We start from the raw sequence: 22,546 nt of genomic DNA, 5'->3' as shown, positions 1-22,546 counted from the left end.
TTAGGAACAGTGATGGACTCTCTCAATATATTTAGCTGTATACAGTATATACAGATGACATTAATTTATTTTTATTTTTTCCATGAAAGTTTATTAAGATTTTGACAGATGACATCAATTTACTTGTACCCTTAGTGAATGATGATTTCAAAGATTTGTGTATCTTAGTTAAGTCTTGATAGTGTGGAAGCTTGGGTAGTTGCATCGAAATTAAAGATCACTACCGATAAGACCACATTTCTTTGGTTGGGCTTACAAGAAAATGTTAGAAATAATCTGCTGTTAAGCTTAGATAAAAAGAGATTATGTACTTAACCTGGTAAGCTCTTTTCCAGTAGATAGATGAGACATTTTAGACCAGTGTATCTCACACTAGTGTGCCTCCTGAGATTCCAAGTGTGCCATGGTACATTGAGGAAGAAGAGAGGCGCCTGCCAGCTGACTTCCCTACGCAATACAGTGCCAGTCCTGCCTGATTCGCCGAAGGCCTGTATGTTTCCCCCTTCTCTCCGGCTTCTCCCCTGGCCTCCCAGTCTCACCTTTAAAGCTAATTACAGCAGCCTTCAGAGGATTACCGGTAGGTTAAATGATTTTATTTTCAATATAGTGATTGAAATGTGTCAGTTTTGAGAATTTATATCTGCTGTATATATTGTGTGTATATGAAAAATGAATGGACAAATAACATTGAATTGGAAAAGTTGTTCTAGACTAAATTACAGTTTCTGGTGGAACTCAGTGTGTCATCTGTATAAAATGGAACGTTTACTTGCAATACAAAATGGTCATTTTAATAGATTTAAAGATGTGTGGAGGCCAATAATAAATTATCATAATGATTGGAAAAAATCCACTATTCGACCAGTCTTAAAAGATCAAAAATAGGCCCTGAGGAAAAAAATAATTACAGACCAATTGCTAACATTCCTTTTCTAGCAAAAGTTACTGAAAAAATTGTGTTCAATCAAATATCAGAATATATTGAAAAAACTAATATTTTACATCCAAATCAGACAGGATTTAGGCAAAATCACTCCACAGAGCACTCTTTAATTGGTATGACCACATCCATTCTGTATCATTTAGATCACAGGTGTCGAAGTCGGTCCTCGAGGGCCGCAATCCAGTCGGGTTTTCAGAATTTCCCCAATGAATATGCATTGAAAGCAGTGCATGCACATAGATCTCATGCATATTCATTGGGGAAATCTTGAAAACCCGACTGGATTGCGGCCCTCGAGGACCGACTTCGACACCCCTGATTTAGATCATCATACTTCTGTATTATTAATTTCACTCGACCTTTCATCTGCGTTTGACACAATTGACCATACCCTTTTAATAAACAGGCTTCAATCTATTGGTGTGACAGACCAGGTTTTGCTCTGGTTCAAATCTTATTTCGAAAACCGTTCATCAAATGTTTCTTTCAATAATTTATCTTCAGATAGTCTTCCATTTCCATATGGCATCCCTCAAGGATCAATACTTTCGCCTTTAATGTTCAACATTTTTCTTGCTCTCCTTATGACTCTCTGCCAGTCTATTGGATTCTCAGTATTTGCATACGCAGATGACATACAGTTCATACATCCAATTGATCCCAATAATTTACAAGATATAACAGCAATAAATGGAAAGCTGGATCAAATTCATCATTGGCTAGATACCAATAGACTAGCCTTGAATATCAATAAAACTAATGTTATGCTCTTTCCATGGAAGGACTGCCAAATACTTTTTTCTCCCATTTCTATTAAAGGCGTTCCTTTGTGGATGGCACACAATATTAGGATTCTTGGAGTAATATTAGATAATAAACTAACTTATCATGATCACATAAGCCATGTGGTCAAATCTACTTTTTACAGACTCCGCCAAATTCGTTCAGTGGCCAAATTTTTATGTCCAAAATCCCTGAATATTTTAATTCATTCGTTAGTAATTTCCAAAATTGATTATTATAGTGCACTATTTAAAGGTCTACCACAAAAAGAAATCAGACGTCTGCAAATTATTCAGAACGCCTCCGTTAAAATTATTTATAAAGCCAAAAAATTTGATCACGTCTCTCCATTACTTAAAAAGGCACATTGGCTCCCAGTTGCACACCGTATCTTATTTAAAATATGCCTGCTTACTTTTAAATCATTATTATTTAAAACCCCTGCTTTTATTTTTAGAGTTTTAATCCCTCACCTTACTTCAAGACAGTTAAGGTCACAAGATCAACATTTATTGGCCAATCCCTCTCTGAAAGTTATCAATACGAGGCGTCACACCATTTTCTCCATAACAGCTCCCCAATCTTGGAATGACCTCCCACTATTTATTAGAGAGGAAAAGCACTTAGATAAATTTAAGTCCAAACTTAAGAGTTTCCTTTTTATAGATGCTTTTAGCGAATAAATCTCAAAGATTCGGTCTTTTTTTTACTTTCTACTTTATATATCATTATAAATTTTACCTGTTGCCCTTCCTATTGTTTTTTCCTTAAACGTTATTAAATTAATATTGATTGTAACCCATTAATAATTTTCCCTCTGCTTTGAGTTTATATGTATAAGTTAAATTATATATAAAAATGTTTGTATTTGTTATTTTTAATTCGATATGATTATTGTTTGTCTGATTTGTTCCCCATATTTGATTATTTATGAAATTGTACATCGCCTAGAAATTGTGATAGGCGATTAATCAAATTATAATAAACTTGGAAACTTGGAATTAATGTTAATTTATTATTATTTTTCCTTATATGATAATTGAAAGAATGGGGGGATGGGGGATGGGTGGGTTATGATAATTTATTATATATGTGCATAATTTAATTGATTAATATACATAGGAATTATATTATTCATGTATAATTATGAGATGGGGGTGGGATATAAATCTTTTAGTTATATATTGTTATGGAATTATCAAGTGATAATGTAATATGTTGTGTTCATATTTTAATGTACACTTGATATATATGTTAAAATGAATAAAGATTTGAAAAAAAAAAAAAAAATGAAAAATGAATGGAAAAAATTGCATTACAGTTAGTAAAGGGGATGGGATCTGGGGAAGACCTTGGGTGGCCCTAGGGAGGTCTGTGGTTGGGGTATTTAGCTTGAAGTAGTTGAGAAACACTACTGTAGGCAATCAGCTGGTGCCAGTGCCTCTCCTTCTCTCCAGCCCTCTTCCTTGCTGGCTCCCCCTGCTGGTGTTTCAGGGCCAATTTGGAAGGCCTCTGCACATGTGCAGACGTTGACGTGATGATGTTACGCATGTGTGTGATGCCATCACGGTGAAGTCCACACACTTCTGGGTGCCTCAAGCCATGGCCATTACCTTTAATGTGCCCCGACTCGAGAAAGTTTGAGAGAGACTGTTCTAGACAGTAGGGTTATTTCCCTTTAGTCGCATGGTTGCAGAAGGAATCCACTCTGGATTTTTCACTCTGCCTCTATAGTACTTCACTGATCAGTTTAGCGCCCTCTACAGTTATTACTCAAGCACCGAATATACATGAAGTAGATGCACCTGCAGCAACAGGCTCAAACCAACTGTTCTGCTCAAGAATTCAATCAACAGTAAAGAGAAATGCCAACACCAGCTTCAGACAAGCTGAGAAACCACTCCCCAATAAATGGAACATACAGTATATCCAAATTCTTTCCAGCCCACAAAGGCTGGCAGGTATCCAAGAAACAGCTTGGAAAGGCATAAACAGCTCGAAAACTGCAAGTAGGTGCAGTAAATACTGGGCAGGAGTATAGAATGTCTCACCTATCTACTGGAAAAGAGCTTACCAGGGTAAGTACATAATCTCTTTTTTCCCGTGCAATAGGTGAGACATTCTCGACAGTAGGGATGTACAAAAGCAGTCAAACCCCAAAAAACAAGGGTGAGCTTGCTGCACCGACCCGTAAGACCGAGGACCCAAAGGCGGAGTCCTATCTTGCCACCATGTCCATTCTGTAGAACTTGGCAAACGTGCAAAGAGAAAACCATGTTGCCGGACTGCAAATCTCCAAAAGAGACAGCTCTAGCTGCGGCCCACAAAGAAGTCATACATTGGCAGCATACACCTTGACTGAAACAGGAGACGGAATCCCCACAAGAATGTGAGCTGATGAAATGGCCCTATGGAGCCATCTGGAAACAAAGCCTTTGAAGCGGGAGCGTCCCACTGAACAGAATGATTAAACGCAAACAAATGGGCAAAGAGACCTTCAAGTAACGCAGAAGAATTCTGTGCACATTACTAAGAACATAAGAAGTGCCTCTGCTGGGTCAGACCAGAGGTCCATCGTGCCCAGCAGTCCGCTTGCGTGGTGGCCCAACAGGTCCAGGACCTGTGTAGTAGTCCTCTATCTATACTCCTCTATCCCCTTTTCCTTCAGAAAATTGTCTAATCCCTTCTTGAACCCTAATACCGTACTCTGTCCTATCACGCCCTCTGGAAGTGCATTCCAGGTGTCCACCACCCATTGGGTGAAGAAAAACTTCCTTGCATTGGTTCTGAATCTGTCCCCTTTCAACTCTTCTGAATGCCCTCTCGTTCTTCTAGTTTTTGAGTTTGAAGAATCTGTCCCTCTCTACTTTCTCTATGCCCTTCATAATCTTGTAAGTCTCTATCATATCCCCTCTAATTCTCCTCTTCTAAAGGGAAAAGAGCCCCAGTTTCTCCAGTCTCTCCGTGTATGAAAGGTTTTCCATACCCTTTATCAAATGTGTTGCTCTCCTCTGAACCCTCTCAAGTATCGCCATATCCCTCTTAAGGTATGGCGACCAATATTGGGCGCAGTACTCCAGATGCAGACGCACCATCGCCCGATATAATGGCAGGATAACTTCTTTCATTCTACTACTACTATTTATTATTTCTATAGCGCTGAATGGCGTACGCAGCGATGTACATTCTAACACACAATAGATAGTCCCTGCTCAGAAGAGCCTACAAACTAATTTAGACAGGACATTTCAGGGTTGGGGAGATTATAGTGGGTATAGGTATCTAACAGCAGTGAGTGGAAGTTAAGAGTTGAAAGCAGTTTCAAAAAAGTGGGCCATTAGCTTGGATTTTAACACTGCCAGGGACGGAGCACAACGTATTGAAAGAAGGGACGGAGTCTGGAGTTGGTAGTGAAAGAGAAGGGTACAGATAAGAGGGGCTTGCCCGATGAGTGGAGATCACGTGGGGGAGCATAGGGGGAGATAAGCGAGGAGAGATATCAGAGGGCTTCAGAGCGAGCGCACTTGTAAGTCAGCAAGAGGAGTTTAAACTGTATTCGGAAATGAATGGGGAGCCAATGAAGCAACTTGAGGAGAGGGGTAATATGAGAATGGCAGCTCTCATGGAATATGAGTCGCGCAGCAGCATTTTGAACGGAATGAAGAGGTGAGAGTCAGACACGCGGGAGGCTCGAAAGAAGTACATTGCAATAGTCCGATTGTGAGGTAACAAGGGTTTTGGTAGTGTGTTCAGAGAGAAGAGGATGGATTTTGGTAATATTATAGAGGAGGAAGCGACAGGATTTGGCGGTCTGTTGGATCTGAGCAGAGAAGGAGTGAGAGGAGTCAAAGATCACTCCAAGGCTGCGAGCTGACAAGACAGGGAGGAGGATAGCATTAACCACAGAACTAGAGAATGGCGAGAGGGGGGGGGGCAGGTTTAGGCGGAAAGATAAGGAGTTCAGTTTTAGCCATATTCAGTTTGAAATGGTGGTGAGATATCCAAGCGGCAATGTCGGACAGGCAGGCTGAAATTTGGGCCTGATCTCCCGCAAAGATATCCAGCATGGAGAGGTAGATCTGGGAGTCATCAGCATAGAGGCGATATTGAAAACCATGAGAAGAGATCAGCGTACCAAGAGAGCGGTTATATAGGGAAAAGAGGGGAGGGCCCAGGACAGAGCCTTGGGGTATGCCAATAGACAGTGGGATGGTGGCGGAGGAGGATCCACTGTAACATATGCTGAAGGTACGACGAGAGAGATAGGAAGAAAACCAAGAGAGAGCAAAACCCTGGAATCCCAGCAAGGACAACGTGTCAAGAAGGAGGCAGTGATCAACAGTGTCGAAGGCAGCAGACAGATCAAGAAGAATAAGGATAGAGTAGAGTCCATTGTATTTGGCCAGGAACAGGTCGTTACAAGGCTTTAGCAAGGGCAGTTTCCATAGAGAGGAGAGAGCGAAAGCCTGATTGAAGTGGGTCAAGAGTATTATGAGAAGAAAGGAAGTCTAGGCAACGGCGGTGAACAGCACATTCGAGTAGTATGGATAGGAAGGGGAGGAGGGAGATAGGGCGGTAGTTGGAGGGGGACGTAGGGTCTAGCGAGGGCTTTTTAAGGAGGGGAGTAACTACAGCATGTTTGAAGACATCAGGAACCATAGTAGTGGAGAGCGAAAGGTTGAGGATGTGACAGATGGGAGGGATTACAGCGGGAGCAATGGATCCAAGTAGGCAGGTAGGAATTGAATCAGAGGAACAGGTGGTGGGTTTGGAGGAGGAGAGAAGGTGAGCAGTTTCTTCTTCCGTAATTTCAGAAAAGGAAGAAAGGGTTGTAAGGATTGTTGAAGGGCGGTCAACAGAGTGGACAGTTGGAAGGGGCGGCGGAGGAGGCAACATTGTTGAGAATTCAAGGTAGATCTTGTGAATTTTGTTGCGAAACAACTCTAACATCGTCTGGGGGGAGAGTGAAGATGGGATGGGAGGCGGGGGAACTTTAAGTAGAGAGTTGAGCATGGCAAAGAGACGGCAAGGGTTGGCACTAAGAGAGATAGTTAAACAGTTGTAATAGTCCTGTTTGGCAAGCGAGAGGGTAGATTGGAAGGATATCAGCATGAATTTGTAATGGACGAAGTCAGAAAGTGTGTGGGATTTAAGCCAAAGACGTTCAGCAGCTCGGGCACAGGAGCACAGGTAACTGATTTTGGGGGTCAACCAGGGCTGGGGTTTGGCATGTCTTATAGGACGGGAAATGGGAGGAGCAAGGGTAGCGAAAGAAAATGAGAGAATGGAGTTATAAGAGAGGACAGCTTCATCAGCAGACTCATTCGACATTGTAGTAGAAAGGAGAGATGAGACAGTGGTAGAGAGCATGTCAGGGTCAATAGCCTGAAGGTTCCTAAACGTATGGGTAGTGATCGGTCGGGGTCGGGTAGGAGGGTGATGAGTCATGAAGGTTAACAGCTGATGGTCGGAGATGGTATGGTTTGAGGTGCAGAATTCAGTGATAGAGCAGGCAGAATTCGGTGATAGAGCAGCTGGAGGAGAGGACGAGGTCAAGGCAGTGGCCTTTCTGTTGAGCAAGGGCAGTAGAGCACAGTTGGAGGTCATACAAGGATGTTAGAGCGAGAAACCTGGATGTATAGGAGTCAGAAGGGCCATCCGCATGGATGTTGAAGTCGCCAAGAATAAGGTAGGGAGAGCAGGCTTTTGAGTGACATGCGTGATCAAAACATAACATTCTGCCACCTGTGCTACCAAAAATCCACCCTGGGCTGAACAAAAGCTGCTGACACTTCCTTGTCATAAAATCCCAGTATGGCATAGCTCTAGCAAAAGTCAGAGCATTCTCAGAATTAAACTGCTTCAAGACCAGAACACACATATTACATTATATTAGTGACTTCTATTCCGCCTGTACCTTGCAGTTCTAGGCGGATTACATTTGAAGATAACTGGACATTACCAGGAATTTACAAATTAGCGATAGGATACATAGGAGAGGTTTTAGAATAAAAGAGGATAGGTAGAAATTTGAGGAATACCTTTAGGGGAGATGCGGTTGAGGGGGAAGGTTACAGGTTAGAGTCATTGAGGGGGAGTTACAAGAGGGGAGGAGGTCAACTGGAGAATTGCAAGGAAGGGGGGAGAAGAGAGGGAGGGTTGAGAAGGCTGGATACATTTTTTGAATAGCAAAGTTTAAATCTTTTCGAAAAGAAATCAAAAGTCAATTGTTGCTGTCAGCAGGTTGGAGATGGAGGGGTCCAGTTTTGCTGCCTGCGTTGCTAGGAGGCCATCATACATCTTCTTGCGCTGAGTGCCCTTGAGTGGTGGGTAGGAGAAAAGGAGCTGGGATCTCCTAGGTCTGGGAGAAAGTTTCTAATTAGGCAGTTGATTAGGTAGGTGGGAGCAATTCCGTTTATTGCTTTGAATAATAGACAATATAATTTGAATTGAATTCGTGCTCGTGCTCGTAACGTAGACAGTGGGAGTCAAGGTAGGCATTGGTGATATGGTCAAATTTTTCAAGAGAATAGATCAGCCTGAGAGCTGTATTTTGAATGGAATGTAATTGATTTATCGAGCTTGTGGTGCAAGGTAGGTAGAGGATATTACAGTAATCCACTAGTCCTAGGACAAGTGATTGAACTATGATTCTGTAATGCTCTTTGTCAAAAAAATTATCTTATTTTTCGTAGGTTGCACATGGTGAAGAATGCTTTTTGAGTCATTTTGTTGATTTGGGTCTGCATTGTGCAGCATCTATCTATCGTCACTCCAAGGATTTTGAGAGAGGCCTGTAAGGGGTATTTGGTGGCATATCAGGGAAGGTACAGGTATACACCACAAAGCCAGGAGGAAGAAGTGGATGGAGCCAGCTGAGATAACAAAAAGACCTCCCATAAAGGTCTGACAAAGTCACAGGCTCATGAGCATGTCCAGGCTCCCAAAACTCCAGAAGGATCCACAGATCCAGCACACAGGCCCTGATTTCCCATCCCGGAAAATACTGCACCTATAAATAAGAGGTCAGCAAGCAAATCATCCGCACCCAGATCCCCCAGATCAGGGTCAGGCAGCGCAAGCATCCTGGCTGGGTGAGTCTAGGATGTGTCCGAAGGAGTAACGCCCCTGAGATGCCATGTAGGTGGATTGGGATTGCGCAAGGGGGAAAACACAGTAACTGGGTCCCATAATTGCATACAATATATACTGTACATAGCTAAAATGATGGGCGCATGAGAGGGATAGACATAGGAAAAAGAGGAAGAATAAAGAGAGAATAGCTCCAATAGCCTAGCAAGGCTAACTGTAATTATCAAAGGTCTGACTGAAATACTTCATTTTTATTCCCTTTTTAAATTTAAAAACGGATCTAACCTACCTCTTTTAAAAGTAGAAGTTTCTACATTTTCCGGGACATCCTGGATTAGAAAAGTGCCAGTAGAATTCAATACCATATCCTGAATGATCACATTCTGCACATATTTATCAGCATTCTCCTCTAAATGACTACTGTCCTCTTTTTCCAATGACTCTTCCTCCTATAACCAAACAAGAGTCCATGGGGGGAGGGGAGATGACATTTTTAATTCCTAACATGAAATAATTTGGAAAACATTATCTGAAACTAGTCATTCTTGGTTGAACACAAATAAAAATTTTAAAAACCTTTAAACACTACAAAAACAGTTGTTGAAAGCCTAATGAATAGAGCAACTGGCTGAAATCCCACTGCTGCTCCTTGTGATCTTGGCCAAGACACTTAACCTTCCATTGCCTCAGATAAACCCACTGGTGACAGGAAAATACCCACTGACCTGAATGTAATTTGCCTTTCTTCAAATTTCGAGCATATACTAATGCTTCTGAGAGATATAAAATGAATAGAACAATTATATTAAATAATAATCTGAGTCCTTGTGACCTTGGACCTATATCAACTTCAACCCTCATATATAAAATATGTCTTTGAAACAACTTAAAGAGAGGAAGCAGTAATAGTGGGGTTATAGGGTTTGAATGGAATTCTGTAGTCCTGTGTATTAAATGCATTAATAGCTTACAACTAATTACCATGGAATAATGAAATTTCTGAATAAAAATATAAAGGTCATACACAATTAGAGGCAGATTCTATAAATGGGCATCCCGATTATAGGTGACAGTAGGTGTCCTACCACTGTCTGGCAGTCAATTAGAATGCATGTTTAAAAAAAAAAAAAAAATTTTTAAGGCAGGCCGCCTAGAATGTAGGCGTTTGTCACGGGTGCAGGAAGACGCTTAGGAACACTTAAGCTCGCCCAAGGCTGGGCATGGGTGTGGTTTCATACAGAAGTAGCCTTGGGCATCTCAAACAGACATGGCCACTGAGCTGATTGCTGCAAGGGAATCCCTGATCAGCTGAGCCGGCAGCCTTGGGGAGGCTTGCTGGCTCAGCCGATTGGGGGAAAATACCCCTGACGCAATCAGCTGAGTGGCTATGGCAGGGAACTCCCGACATACCGCAAAATCAGCAGGAGGGATGCCCACTCCCTCCTGCCACCGACACCCCCTCTTGAAGCAGCCCAGCAGGAGGAAATACCCATTCCCTCCTACCGTTACCACCCTCCCCAAATTTTGAAGTCACTAAAGATATAAAATAGAACAGTGCTTCTCAAATCTCTCCAACATACACAACTATCAAATTTTCAGGATCATATTAATAATCAATGGGATAAATTTGTATATACTGGACATTCATTAAATGCAAAGTATAAGCAGTAAATCTCATGCATTTCCACTGTGATAATTTTGAATATCTGACTGTGGGTTGAGAAGTACTGCAATAGAACTTCTCAAAGTGCAATAAGCCAACATTTGTAAAACCCACAATGAAATTACACTCAAAAGATCAGCACATTTCCCAAGAAAGGTTATTCCTAGATGAATCACAGGAATTTATTGTGTATCTATAACACCAGGCTATCCAATTACAGTATTATTTATATAACTATGAAACAATCCAAACCAAAATATAAAATCCTTAAGAGTTTAGCTAGTCAAATTTTCAGTTGTTTGTGCTATTTCCAATAGCTCAAAATTTGATGCTTATATGTGGTCATTGGTTCCTTGCCATCTGCTAAGTAGGTCTTCATTTACCTGTCCATGTGTAGAATATTCATCTGCCTTCCAGATCATCTTTATTATCTTGTTAGACATGCTGTCAGAAGTTATCCCATCTTTCTGTATTTTATTTTGTTAACTGTATAGTTCTTCCAGGGTTTCCCTTGTGGTCAAAAGCAAACCATGTTTTTCCTGCTCTAGTTCTTCACTCACTGTTAAATTCAGTTTCTGAAGATGCTCATGTTGACTATTTCCAGTTATCAGATCATAGTTAGATGTTATGCTCTGTAAGTTTAAAATTCTGTTTATATACATGCTCCTTTCCATTTCCAATTACCAAGCACTTTATAACTTTCAAATACACTTTGAACTGTATTTGGCTTCTTTCCACTAATAACTGTAATGTCCTGTGTGATATTTGTATTATTCTCTGTATGTACTGGCTGTGTTTTGGAAGTTTTTGGTTTTGCCTTGAAAGTTACTCTGATTAGAGAATAGTTCTTTTTCCTGAAATATACAGTTTTTAAAAACTTGCTATAAAATACAGTACTTGAATTTTTAGTTTGGGAGACACAGAAGCCACCTATACAAAGATGCATTCGAGTCATAAACAGGATAACTCTTATCAACAATCTCAGGTTCAAATACTTAAATCTAACCAGATCTATATATAGGTCACAACTTCTCCCTTTCACTTTTAGACCTTGCTTTATTTGTAAAACATTTTCAATTACCCTCCTGATGTTGTTTTTCCTTAAATGTTCTCTTACTTTCTTTAACAATTGTAGTTCACTCCTTTTTCCCTATGTATCACTAATTAATTGTGTACATCGATTGTATGTTTACCTGTTTAAATTGTTTTATTTTGTCCTCCCCCCCAATTTTTTATTGTTATATTCATTGAAAATATTTGATATTGCGTTTATATCAAAATTTTAATAAACTTGAAACTTGATATTTTTGTTTTAATTTTCATAATACTTAAGTGACACAGGGATAGTATTAGAATCTTCTATGTCATTACTTTATTTTTTTAACGTTAAACATATTTCTCCAGTTTAGAATTTTTAGCACAATAATTCATGGATTTGTCACCTTCTTTGTACCTGCTAAAGAATTAGCACTCATATTTATCATTCTGGCCTCTAATTTTCAGTTCATTTAAATCAACTTAACATGTTATATCTTTCTTTTGCTTCACATCTTTAAAATGTTCATTCTCATTTTTGCCATCACTTTCCTCTTCTTTACTTTCCTCATTCTGAATATCCTCTTCATACTCGTCCTCATTGTCCTCTTTCCCAGACACTTCTTCATGTTGACTATCGGCAGCTGAAAAGTTTCCTATTACTTCTTCACTTAATATAATATCTAGCCTTCTTCCATTGCTATATAAATGTCTTGTATGACCTATATCAGGGGTCTCAAAGTCCCTCCTTGAGGGCCGCATTCCAGTCAGGTTTTCAGGATTTCCCCAATGAATATACATTGAAAGCAGTGCTTGCACATAGATCTCATGCATATTCATTGGGAAAATCCTGAAAACCCGACTGGATTGTGGCCCTCAAGAAGGGATTTTGAGATCCCTGACCTATATCCTTAATCATTTGAGGAATTTAAGTATCTTCATCTTCATAATATTAATAAAAAGGTCAGATGTAACTAAAGAAAAAAATAAAATGCATGAATGAGGACAGAAGCATAAAAATATTTTACCTGCTCAAAGACCAGGAGAGGGGTGGAAGTCATCTGGGGAGGTCTCAACAAGGAGATAGGGGACACATACACAGGGTGAAGGGAGGACTGAGCTTGGCCTAGAGGCATGGGAGGGGAATGGTTATTCATATCTTCATCTTCACTACCAGGAACTGAGTCATCTTCACTATCTGATTTACTTTGTTGTGAAATGGCTATAGGCAGACTTCTGACAATGTTAATCTGTTCATTTACTATGGGTAAAGAAAGAGAAAAAAATGTATATAAGCATAAACATTTTAATACTAAGAGTAATGCACAGAATTTCAATCAAGAACAAATATAATTTGTGAAAATAAATATTTTGAATGTGTACCGGTTTTCTTGGTTTGCTGGGAGGTACTCATTATATGGGTTAAACTTGGCTTCTGAGATTTCTGTAAATACAATCATTGGTTTTAATTGGTAAATTACATCAAGAAGTACAGTAAGTTTAGCACAGTCATTAAAAAATAAAGCAGTTAGTAACAGGTATTATCCGGGGACAGCAGGCAGATATTCTCACTTGTGGGTGATGTCATCCACAGAGCCTTGTACGGACAGTGTTAAAAGTGAAATGTCACATTAAGTTTTAAGAAACTTCACGACTGCTCTTGGTTTCTCAGTTCCATAAGCAAGCTAAGAAGCCAACCAGGGGAGTTGGGAGGGATGTGAGACTATCTGCTTGCTGTCCTCGGATAGCACCTGTTACAGTAAGTAACTGTGCTTTATCCTAGGACAAGCAGGCAGCATATTCTCACACATGGGACTCCCTAGCTGAACATAATGGAATGGAGTGAGAGTTGGCCATTAAGAAGAAGAAAAATTCCATAATACTGCTTGGCCAAAACAATCATCTCGTCCTGAATAGGATTCTAGACAGTATTGAGATGTGAATGTGTGAATTGAGGACCAAGTAGCTACTTTACTAATTTCATCAATGGGAGTTGAACATAAGAAAACTACTGCTGCTGCCATAGCTTGAACTTTGTGTGCTGTTACATGACTCTCAAGCTGCAGCCCAGCCTGAGCATAGCAAAAAGAAATACAGGCCGCTAGCCATGTGGAAACAGTTCTTTTGGTTACAGGTTTGCCCAATCAAAGAGATGAATAGTTGATGTGAAGTCCTATGTGGCTTAGTTGTTGTATGTAGTAAGCCAAGGCATGATTACTGTTCAACATGTGAAGAGCTATTTCTCCAACTTTGAGAAGAAAACTGGTAGCATAATGGATTGATTAAAGAACGACAAATCGCCAGGTCCGGACGGCATTCACCCAAGGGTACTCAAGGAGCTAAAAAACGAAATAGCGGAGCCATTTCGACAGATATGCAACCTATCTTTAAAAACCGGTGAGATCCCAGAGGATTGGAAAATAGCAAATGTCACGCCCATCTTCAAGAAGGGCGCAAGAGGAGACCCGGGAAACTACAGGCCGGTAAGCCTGACCTCAGTCCCGGGAAAGATGATGGAGGCACTGATCAAAGACAGCATCTGTGAGCACATCGAAAAAAATGGGCAGCTAAAACCGAGTCAACACGGCTTCTGCAAGGGTAGGTCATGCCTCACTAACTTATTGTACTTCTTTGAGGGGGTGAGCAGTCAGGTGGATAAAGGGGAATCTATAGACATCATTTACCTTGACTTCCAAAAAGCCTTCGACAAGGTGCCACACGAGAGACTGCTTAAAAAGATATGGAACCACGGGGTACAAGGGGAGGTCCACCGATGGATCAAGGTCTGGCTGGCAAACAGGAAGCAGAGGGTTGGCGTAAAGGGCCACTACTCAGACTGGAAAGGGGTCACGAGCGGAGTTCCGCAGGGGTTGGTGCTGGGACCGCTCCTGTTCAATATCTACATAAACGACCTAGAGGCGGGAATCAAGTGTGAGGTCATTAAATTTGCAGATGACACCAAACTATGCAGCAGGGCTCAAACCAGGGAAGACTGCGAAGATCTTCAAAAGGATCTAACACAGCTGGAAAAGTGGGCCGAAAAATGGCAGATGAGCTTCAACGTGGGGAAATGCAAGGTCATGCACGTGGGGAAAAAGAACCCGATGTTCACATACAAAATGGGAGGAACATCACTAGGGGTCAGCAACCTGGAGAGAGACCTGGGAGTGATGGTAGATGAAACACTGAAGGCATCAGCACAATGCGCCACGGCCTCAAGGAAAGCAAACAGAATGTTGGGTATCATTAAGAAGGGTATTACAACCAGGACGAAAGAAGTCATCATGCCGCTATATCGTGCAATGGTGCGGCCGCACCTGGAGTACTGCGTCCAGTACTGGTCGCCGTACCTCAAGAAAGACATGGCGGTACTTGAGGGAGTACAAAGAAGAGCAACTAGACTGATAAAGGGAATGGAAAAACTTCCATATACCGAAAGATTGAAGCAGTTGGGACTTTTCTCCCTGGAGAAGCGAAGACTTAGAGGAGACATGATAGAAACCTTCAAGATCCTGAAGGGCATAGAAAAAGTAGACAGGGACAGATTTTTCAAATTAAGGGGCGCCACAAGTACAAGGGGGCACTCGGAGAAATTGAAAGGGGACAGGTTTAGAACAAACGCTAGGAAGTTCTTTTTCACTCAGAGGGTGGTGGATACGTGGAACGCGCTTCCAGAGGCTGTTGTAGACAAGAAAACATTAAATGGTTTCAAAGAAGGTTTGGATAGATTCCTAGAAGAAAAAGGGATTGAGGGGTATAGATAGGTATAGACCATTGCTCAGGAAATGGGCCTGATGGGCCGCCGCGGGAGCGGACCGCTGAGCAGGATGGACCTAGGGTCTGCCTCAGCGGAGGCAACTTCTTATGTTCTTATGTTCTTAGATGAAATTCTATGACCACTTTTGGGAGGAATTTAGGATGAGTGCAGAGAACCACCTCATCATGTGAATGGCAGGTCCGACACCAATGCTTGAAGTTCACTCACTCAACGGGCAGAGGTGAGAGAAATCAAGATCACTTTCTAAGTAAGAAACTTGAAGTGAATAGAAGCCATTGGTTTAAATGGTGGTTTCATCAAAATGACTAGGACTGTATTAAGATCCCACACAAATGGAGGTGATTTGAGTGGAGGTTTGGAATTGAAAAGTCCCTTCATAAATCTGGAAACAAGAGAATGAGAGGCCAGAGATTTATTGTTGAAAGGAATGTGGAAAGCACTAAAAGCACTGAGGTGAATTCTGACCGAAGTGGTTTTCAGTCCAGAACTAGCAAGATGGAAAAGGTAATCCAATACTGAAGATAGAGTATCATGGTGGTGGAGAGTACACCATGTATTGAAACATGTCCACTTCTGTTGATAACATTGCTGTGTAGAGGGCTTTCTAGAAGCAGCTATAATGGCTTGTACTGCGTCAGATTAGGATCTGCTGAAGTCAGGTTGAGAGGTACTAAGCTGTAAGGTGTAGCGATTACAGACTGGGACATAAAAAAAGAGACTCTGAGTGAGCAGAGATGGAAAGATTTGCTAGGGAATTGGATCCCTGGCACTCAGCTGAAGTAGAAGGGAGTACCAAGGTTGTACGGGCCACTGAGGAGCTATCAGGATCATGGTGGCTGACTCTTGCTTGAGTTTGATCAACATTGAGAATGAAAGGAATTGATGGAAATGAATATAGGACTATGTATGTTCCAAACAAGAAAAGCATACTGGAAGAATACTGTTTGGAACAGTTTTGAGGCAATTTGTAATTGTGGAGTCCCTCATAGTAAGAAAATGTTGGAGTTTAGGGTCCACTCGTGCAGTCGAAGAAATCTGCTGAGTTTGTCTGCTAGAGTGTTATGTGACCCTTGCACATATATGGCTTTTTGAAATATGTTTCAAACAATGTATTTGGCTTCTTGAGAGAGAGAGAGAGAGAGAGAGAGAGAGAGAGACGGTTCCTCCTTGCTTGTTGATGTAATATATCGCTACTTGATTGTCTCTGTGAACTAGGAAGACTTGATTGGAAAGACTGCTCTGAAAGTTTCTTAGTGCATTTCAAATAGTTCTCAGCTCTAATAGGTTAATGTTTCCTCTTAAGCAGACCAGCACCTTGTGTGCGAAGACTGTCCTGGTGGGCTCCACAACCATACATGGATGCGTCTGTGGTGAGAACTTTCTGATGTGGAGGGGTGTGAAATAGTAGACCTGTGGTGGGATCCATCCACCACTGAAGCAACTGACAAATAGGTGAGATGATTATAATCTTTTGAGAGAAAGGATCGAGAGTCTGAGACTACTGAGATGCTAAGATCAACTGAGCTGTTCTGAGATGGAGCCTTGCAAAGGGGCTAACATGGACTGTGGATTAGAGAATAACACGAGGAAAAAATTTATCACTATTCCTGCCCCGTCCCCATGAGCTCATCCCCATCCCTGCCCCACAAGCTCAGTCCCCATCCCTGCAAACTGTCAGATCCCACCTGCACAAGCCTCGAATAGTTATGATTTTATACTGAACTTATTTTATTAAAGTATAAAAAGAGACTATTCTGTACAACTGTCATTTTATAAACACAAATAATACAGAGCAAGGATCAATAAAACTCCTGTCTCCCCTCCCTTTCACAAATATCCCCTCCACTATTGTGAAAACTGAACAAACCAAATTACTACAAAATGCTACATAGAAAAATCAAGCTTACAGAATACTCCAGTCACACCTGGCAGGAATAGTGTTAGGGGAGAACAACTAGAGCAACTGCCCCCTGGACATAGAGATCGCCCTAAGCCAGCTGGAAGCTAAAGAAGCACAGCCTGGGCTTTGTGGTTCCCAGTTATGTCTAATACCAGTTCTAGCAGGATACATATTTAAAATCTGAAATATTGTAATCACAAAATATAAAATAAATTATTTTTTCTACCTTTTGTTGTCTGGTAATTTTATTCTTCAAATCACATTGGTCTCAGGCTTTGGTTTTGGGTTCCTTCTGTCTTCATCGTGGTATGGCTGGCTCCTGAAGGTAAAATAAGCCCAAGAGGAGCTGGGGAGGAGATGCCAAGTCTGACACGGGCGCAATTTTTTTTACCACAAGAGCAAGACTTTTCACCGTATCCGCGGAGCAGTGAAAGGTCATGTCCCCATTCTTGCGGTAAACCAGTTGCAAATGTCCCCTATTACTGCTGATTTACTGCGGTGACCACAGTTTACCATGGTAAACGGTCCCCATGACATTCTCTACTGTGGATGCAAGGTGTCTCAAAAGCCACATCATCTGTCTGGCTGAAATGGTTTGTAGAAGATGAACTTGTTTGTAAAGCTGAAGCAAAGTATCCTGTCTTTGTTGAGATAGAAAAGCCCGTAAATGAACAGTGTCAAGACAGACTCCTATGAATTGTAGTTTTAAGGATGGTTAAAGTTGAGACTCTGGAAAGTTGACTTTGAAGTGACCCTAGTTGTTGAAGAAATGCTATTGTCAACTATGTTTTAGAAAGCATCTCGAGGCAAGGCAGCTTTTATCAGCCAATCGTCTAGATTGGAAATACTTGAAATCTGTAAATGTGCAGGGTTGCTGTCATGACTACTAGACACTTAGTGAATACTCTTGGGGAAGAAGCCAGGCCGAATGGCAGAACTTTGTATTGGAAGTATTGGTGAGCTACACGAAAGCGCAAAAACTTCCTATGAGCAGGGTGTATAGAGTTATATGTGTAGGCCTCTGAGGTCTAGAGAGCATAACCATTCATTTCATTCCTAGAAGAGGGTATAGAGTCCCTAAAGATAACATGTGAAACTTTTCTTTGACTAGATATTTATTTAAGTTTCAGAGGTCAAGAATTGGTCGAATACCTCCCATCTTCTTTGAAATTAGAAAATAACTGGAGCAGAACCTCTGATTTTTCTGAAAAGGAGAAACTACTTCTATGGCATTTAGCTGAAGCAAAGCTTCGATTTCCTGAAGAAGGGACGTCTGTTGTGATGTGAAAGAGGACTCTCTATTGAAGTGTAATTTGGAGGATTGTTATGAAATGGAGTAACCCTCCGTGATGACCTTGAGGACCCAGAGTCTGTTGTGAAGAGAGCCCAACGTCGATAATATAATTGTAGTCAACCTCCGACAGGTGGGGAAGAGGCTGAGAGGGAGATATGGTGGCTATGCTCTCTAGAAGCACATCAAACAGACTGAGCTGGCTTTTGAGGAACCGAAGTCTGGGTCTTTTGAGTTCGCTGCTGCTTTTGTCTTTTCTGTGGTGGCAGTTTGGAAGAAGAGGATGTTGCAGAGTATTGTCTATAAGAATAAGAAGCTGGTTTTGGAGCAGATTTAGATTGTTGACTCTTAGTCTTTGATCTATTCAAAGAGTTCCAATTTTGCTCATGCTGAGTCAGCTTTTGAGTAACACTCTCTTATTATATCACCAAAGAGTTCTTCCCCCAGGCATGAAATGTTGGCTAAACGGTCCTAAAGATTAATATCCATGTCAGCGACTCATAGCCAAGCAAGACGCCTCATAGCAACAGACATGGTCGATGCTCTGGATGACATTTCAAAAGCATCAAATGCCATCCATGCTATGTATTTCCTGGTTTATAGAAGACTGTGTGTGGTCTACTGAAAATACTCAAGATATTCGGCAGGAATATACTGATCAAAGTCAGCCAACTTCTTTACAAAATGTTTAAAATAAAATGACATGGAGTAGAACAATTAAGCACTCTATTAGCCAATAGAGTTTTGGTAGAGATGATGACCAAATTTGTCCATAGTATGACCCTCATGTCCTGGTGATGCAGAAGTGTAAACCCTGGTACTAGAGGATTTTTTAAGGGTTGACTCCACAAGCAACAATTGGTGTTGTAGTTACAGTTTGTCAAATCCAGGGCAAGAAATTATTCTGTAGAGTGAAGCAGTTTTACTTGGCGCTGCAGTAACAGAAAAAGGAATCTCCCAGTTTTAGAAGAAGGCCTCCTTAAGAAGATTATGTAGAGGTAACTTGAGAAGTTTTTTAGGAAGCTAGTCATAATCTAAGATATCAAGGAGCTCTGCCCTGGGCTCAGTGTCAGCCTCCAATTTGACAGGGAGGACATTGTCCAATTGTCCAATGTATTTAGTAAAAGAAAGTCCTTCAGGAGGGGATCTTTTTGGAGGAGCAGAAGATGGATCTGAAGGTATGCCATATGATTCAGGGGCAGACAAAGTAGGCTCACACTCAAGAGTCAGTATGGTGACATGAGAGATCAGAATCAACTGAAGGAAGCCTAGGTGACTCTCTGTAAGAAAAATGTAGAGGAGACTGATAAGACGATGCTCTTCGAAGTCTTCGGTACTGATCCGATGAAGAGGAGTGACGGGAAGTTCCCTTATCCCTGTAAACATGGGACTGATACGATGTAGAACGACGGTACCTCAATGTAGAGCGTCTAGTTGATGAAGAGCTTTGACATGTCGAGGAAGGACATCGATGCTTCAATGAAGAGTGATGATGTTTTGATGGGGAATGTCGCTGTGATATTGAGGATTGATGCCTCGATGGAGAGCATTGTTGTCTATTGGAAGATCAATGAGCGTTAGACCAATGCTTCGATGGAGTTCTGGAATTGGTACCCCATGGTCTCAAGGTGCTATGCTTAAGGGTGCTATACTTAACATACTGAGGGAGTCTATGTTAGCATCGGTGTCGCATGTAATTTAAACTGATCTCCCTCCTAAAAAACTCACTGAGTTACTCTTTGAAGAGCTGCACCAGTACTTTTGGCTCAACAGCCAGTACCATTGATGTGTGACCTCAAGAAGGATGTATGCAACCTACAGAGATGGAGAGGGATAGCGTCATCATTTAGCCTGCTTCGAGGGACTCAATGCTGTAGAGGCTTGTGACGCTTGCTGGGAAAAGAATGGCTTCTTAGCTGGCTTCCCCGATGCCGGAATCTCGTTTGATGCCAATGTCGATGCTAGTACCTCCACTACCGCAGGTTCAGAGTACTTTCTGCTGTCAACATGATGCTTAGGGCCCCAAACACTGCAAACACCAGCTATGCGGATCAGTGATTGAAATAAACTGCTGGCACTGACAGCAACTTTTAAAGCCCGTCAATGGTTTTGACATGGATAGAAAAATTGTGACGGCAATGATGAAATAGAGGAGAAAACCCGCCAAAGAACAACATGAAAGCTGAAAGGCCCAAGTGAGGAAAAAGAAATTATTATTATTTTTTATTTATTTATTTTTATAAGCAAACAAAATGATTAAATTATGAAAAAACAAAGGCCAAAGGCCAGGTAGAAAACAATATAGATTGAAGGCAATGCCGACTGGACAAAGTCCAGAAAAAAAACACTTCTTTCCGCAGAAAACCGAAGAACTGTGAGCCTATGCCGGTTGGGAAGGCACTCGCATATGTAAGGTGCAAGCAGTTGCAAAGTTTCTTAAAACTTAAAGTGACAGTTCACTTTTTAACACTGTCCATACCAGGCTCCATGGATGACGTCACCCACATGTGAGAATATACTGCCCACTTGTCCTAGGATAAAGTATAATTATCACAATAGTGTAACTATTTCTTATTCTTTTCTTATATTAGTATAATATTCTAATATGTACCAAGCACATTAGTACTGCTCCATACTCTTAACCATTGATGGCTCAATATTCTAAAATTTGTCCAGATAACTGAACAAAACTGTTGGCAATTAAAATGTGGCTAAGGTGACCAGTTAAAATGTAACTGGTTAAATCAGGAAAGACACAGGGCATTTCAGGGGTAAGGTTTAAAAGTAACCAAGTAACAATGATACATAGCTGCTAACCATAGTTAACATTATCTAAATATCTTGACTGCAGATTAAGCTGAATATCATTCTGAGTGGTAATAGGCAACCAAAAGCACCCCAATTGCTAACAGTAGGCAATCTCATTGAAATGAATGGGATTGCGTGCAGGAATTGAGGATACCAACACAACCATCCTCCACTTTCGATTGGAGGAATTATTTCAAAATATCCAGTATGGTTTCCAAAAATGAATCATTTGAAGATCACATGCAATATCAAATAAATTTTAAAAAATAAACCTCATGATAAGTAATTCTTTAAATTGATGCCTAGATGTACATATCACATATGTGCATCTAAGGTGCTGATAATTGGTAATTACACTTTAATGTGCACTAGGCACATTCTATAAACGTAGTGTCTATGAATAGAGGAAAGCATATACGTGGACAAAGGATGGACAAGCCATGGGCGTGTCTTCAATGATCTGTGTAACTTACAGATATCTATCAGTTACACATGTCCCTTGACACATGTAGATGTACCCATTTACACCTGCCACATGGCATAAATGATCACACTTCAATTTAGGCGTACTCTTGACAACTTATACTAGTATTCTATAACAGCATTTTGGAGCACAGATGCTGCTATAGAATTGGTGCCCAGTGTTTGGCATCAGCAAAGCCTAAATGAAGGATTTAGTTTATAGAACTGCCTTCTAAAGTCTTAAAAAAGAATGTAAGAACTGGCATGCTGAATCAGACCAAAGGTCCATCTAGCCCAGTATCCTTTTCCAATAGTAGACAATCAAAGTCCAGTGAGAGGTAGCCTAATGATTAGTGCAGTAGACTGAAAACAAGGGGAATCTGGTTCGATTCTGAATGCAGCTCCTTGTGACAAGTCACTTAACCCTCCATCGCTCCACATACAATAAAACAAGCCCCCTAGGAACAGATAAAGCACAGTTACTTACCGTAACAGGTGTTATCCAGGGATAGCACACAGATATTGTCATATGTGGGAAGATTGTTCCTGCTTGGTTCACCACTGGACCATTAGGGAATTGAAAGGTACACAGGGGAGGAGGGATAGAGTTAAAAATTGTCAGTTAGCTGGGACAGGAGGCGGGAGGGATCCCTCCTGTCCCGGCCCACTGGACTTATGCCAGGCAAGGCATAAGTGAGGGAGGGAAAGGGTATAGGGCAGGGAGGGAGGGGGGAGACAGGGTACAGAGCTTGGGAGGGGAGGGAGGGAGGCTGGGTGCAGAGCCTGGCAGG

General features: G+C 41.3%; 1 protein-coding gene across 1 annotated transcript in view; it reads right to left on the bottom strand.

Moving 5' to 3' along the window:
- ANKRD26 (ankyrin repeat domain 26) overlaps positions 1–22,546 on the bottom strand; it is a 307,904-nt gene that overhangs the window by 227,744 nt on the left and 57,614 nt on the right. The window contains exons 9-11 of the mRNA XM_033958897.1: positions 12,900–12,960; positions 12,545–12,777; positions 9,108–9,267 (exon numbers count right to left, since the gene is read on the bottom strand). Of these exons, the coding sequence (XP_033814788.1) occupies positions 9,108–9,267; positions 12,545–12,777; positions 12,900–12,960 (454 nt within the window). The remainder of the gene's footprint in view (positions 1–9,107; positions 9,268–12,544; positions 12,778–12,899; positions 12,961–22,546) is intronic.

This window comes from Geotrypetes seraphini, chromosome 9 (assembly GCF_902459505.1).
Source record: "Geotrypetes seraphini chromosome 9, aGeoSer1.1, whole genome shotgun sequence".
NCBI lineage: Eukaryota > Metazoa > Chordata > Amphibia > Gymnophiona > Dermophiidae > Geotrypetes > Geotrypetes seraphini.
The sequence above is the reverse complement of the archived record's forward strand: the minus strand, read 5'-3'. Positions and strand labels throughout refer to the sequence as shown.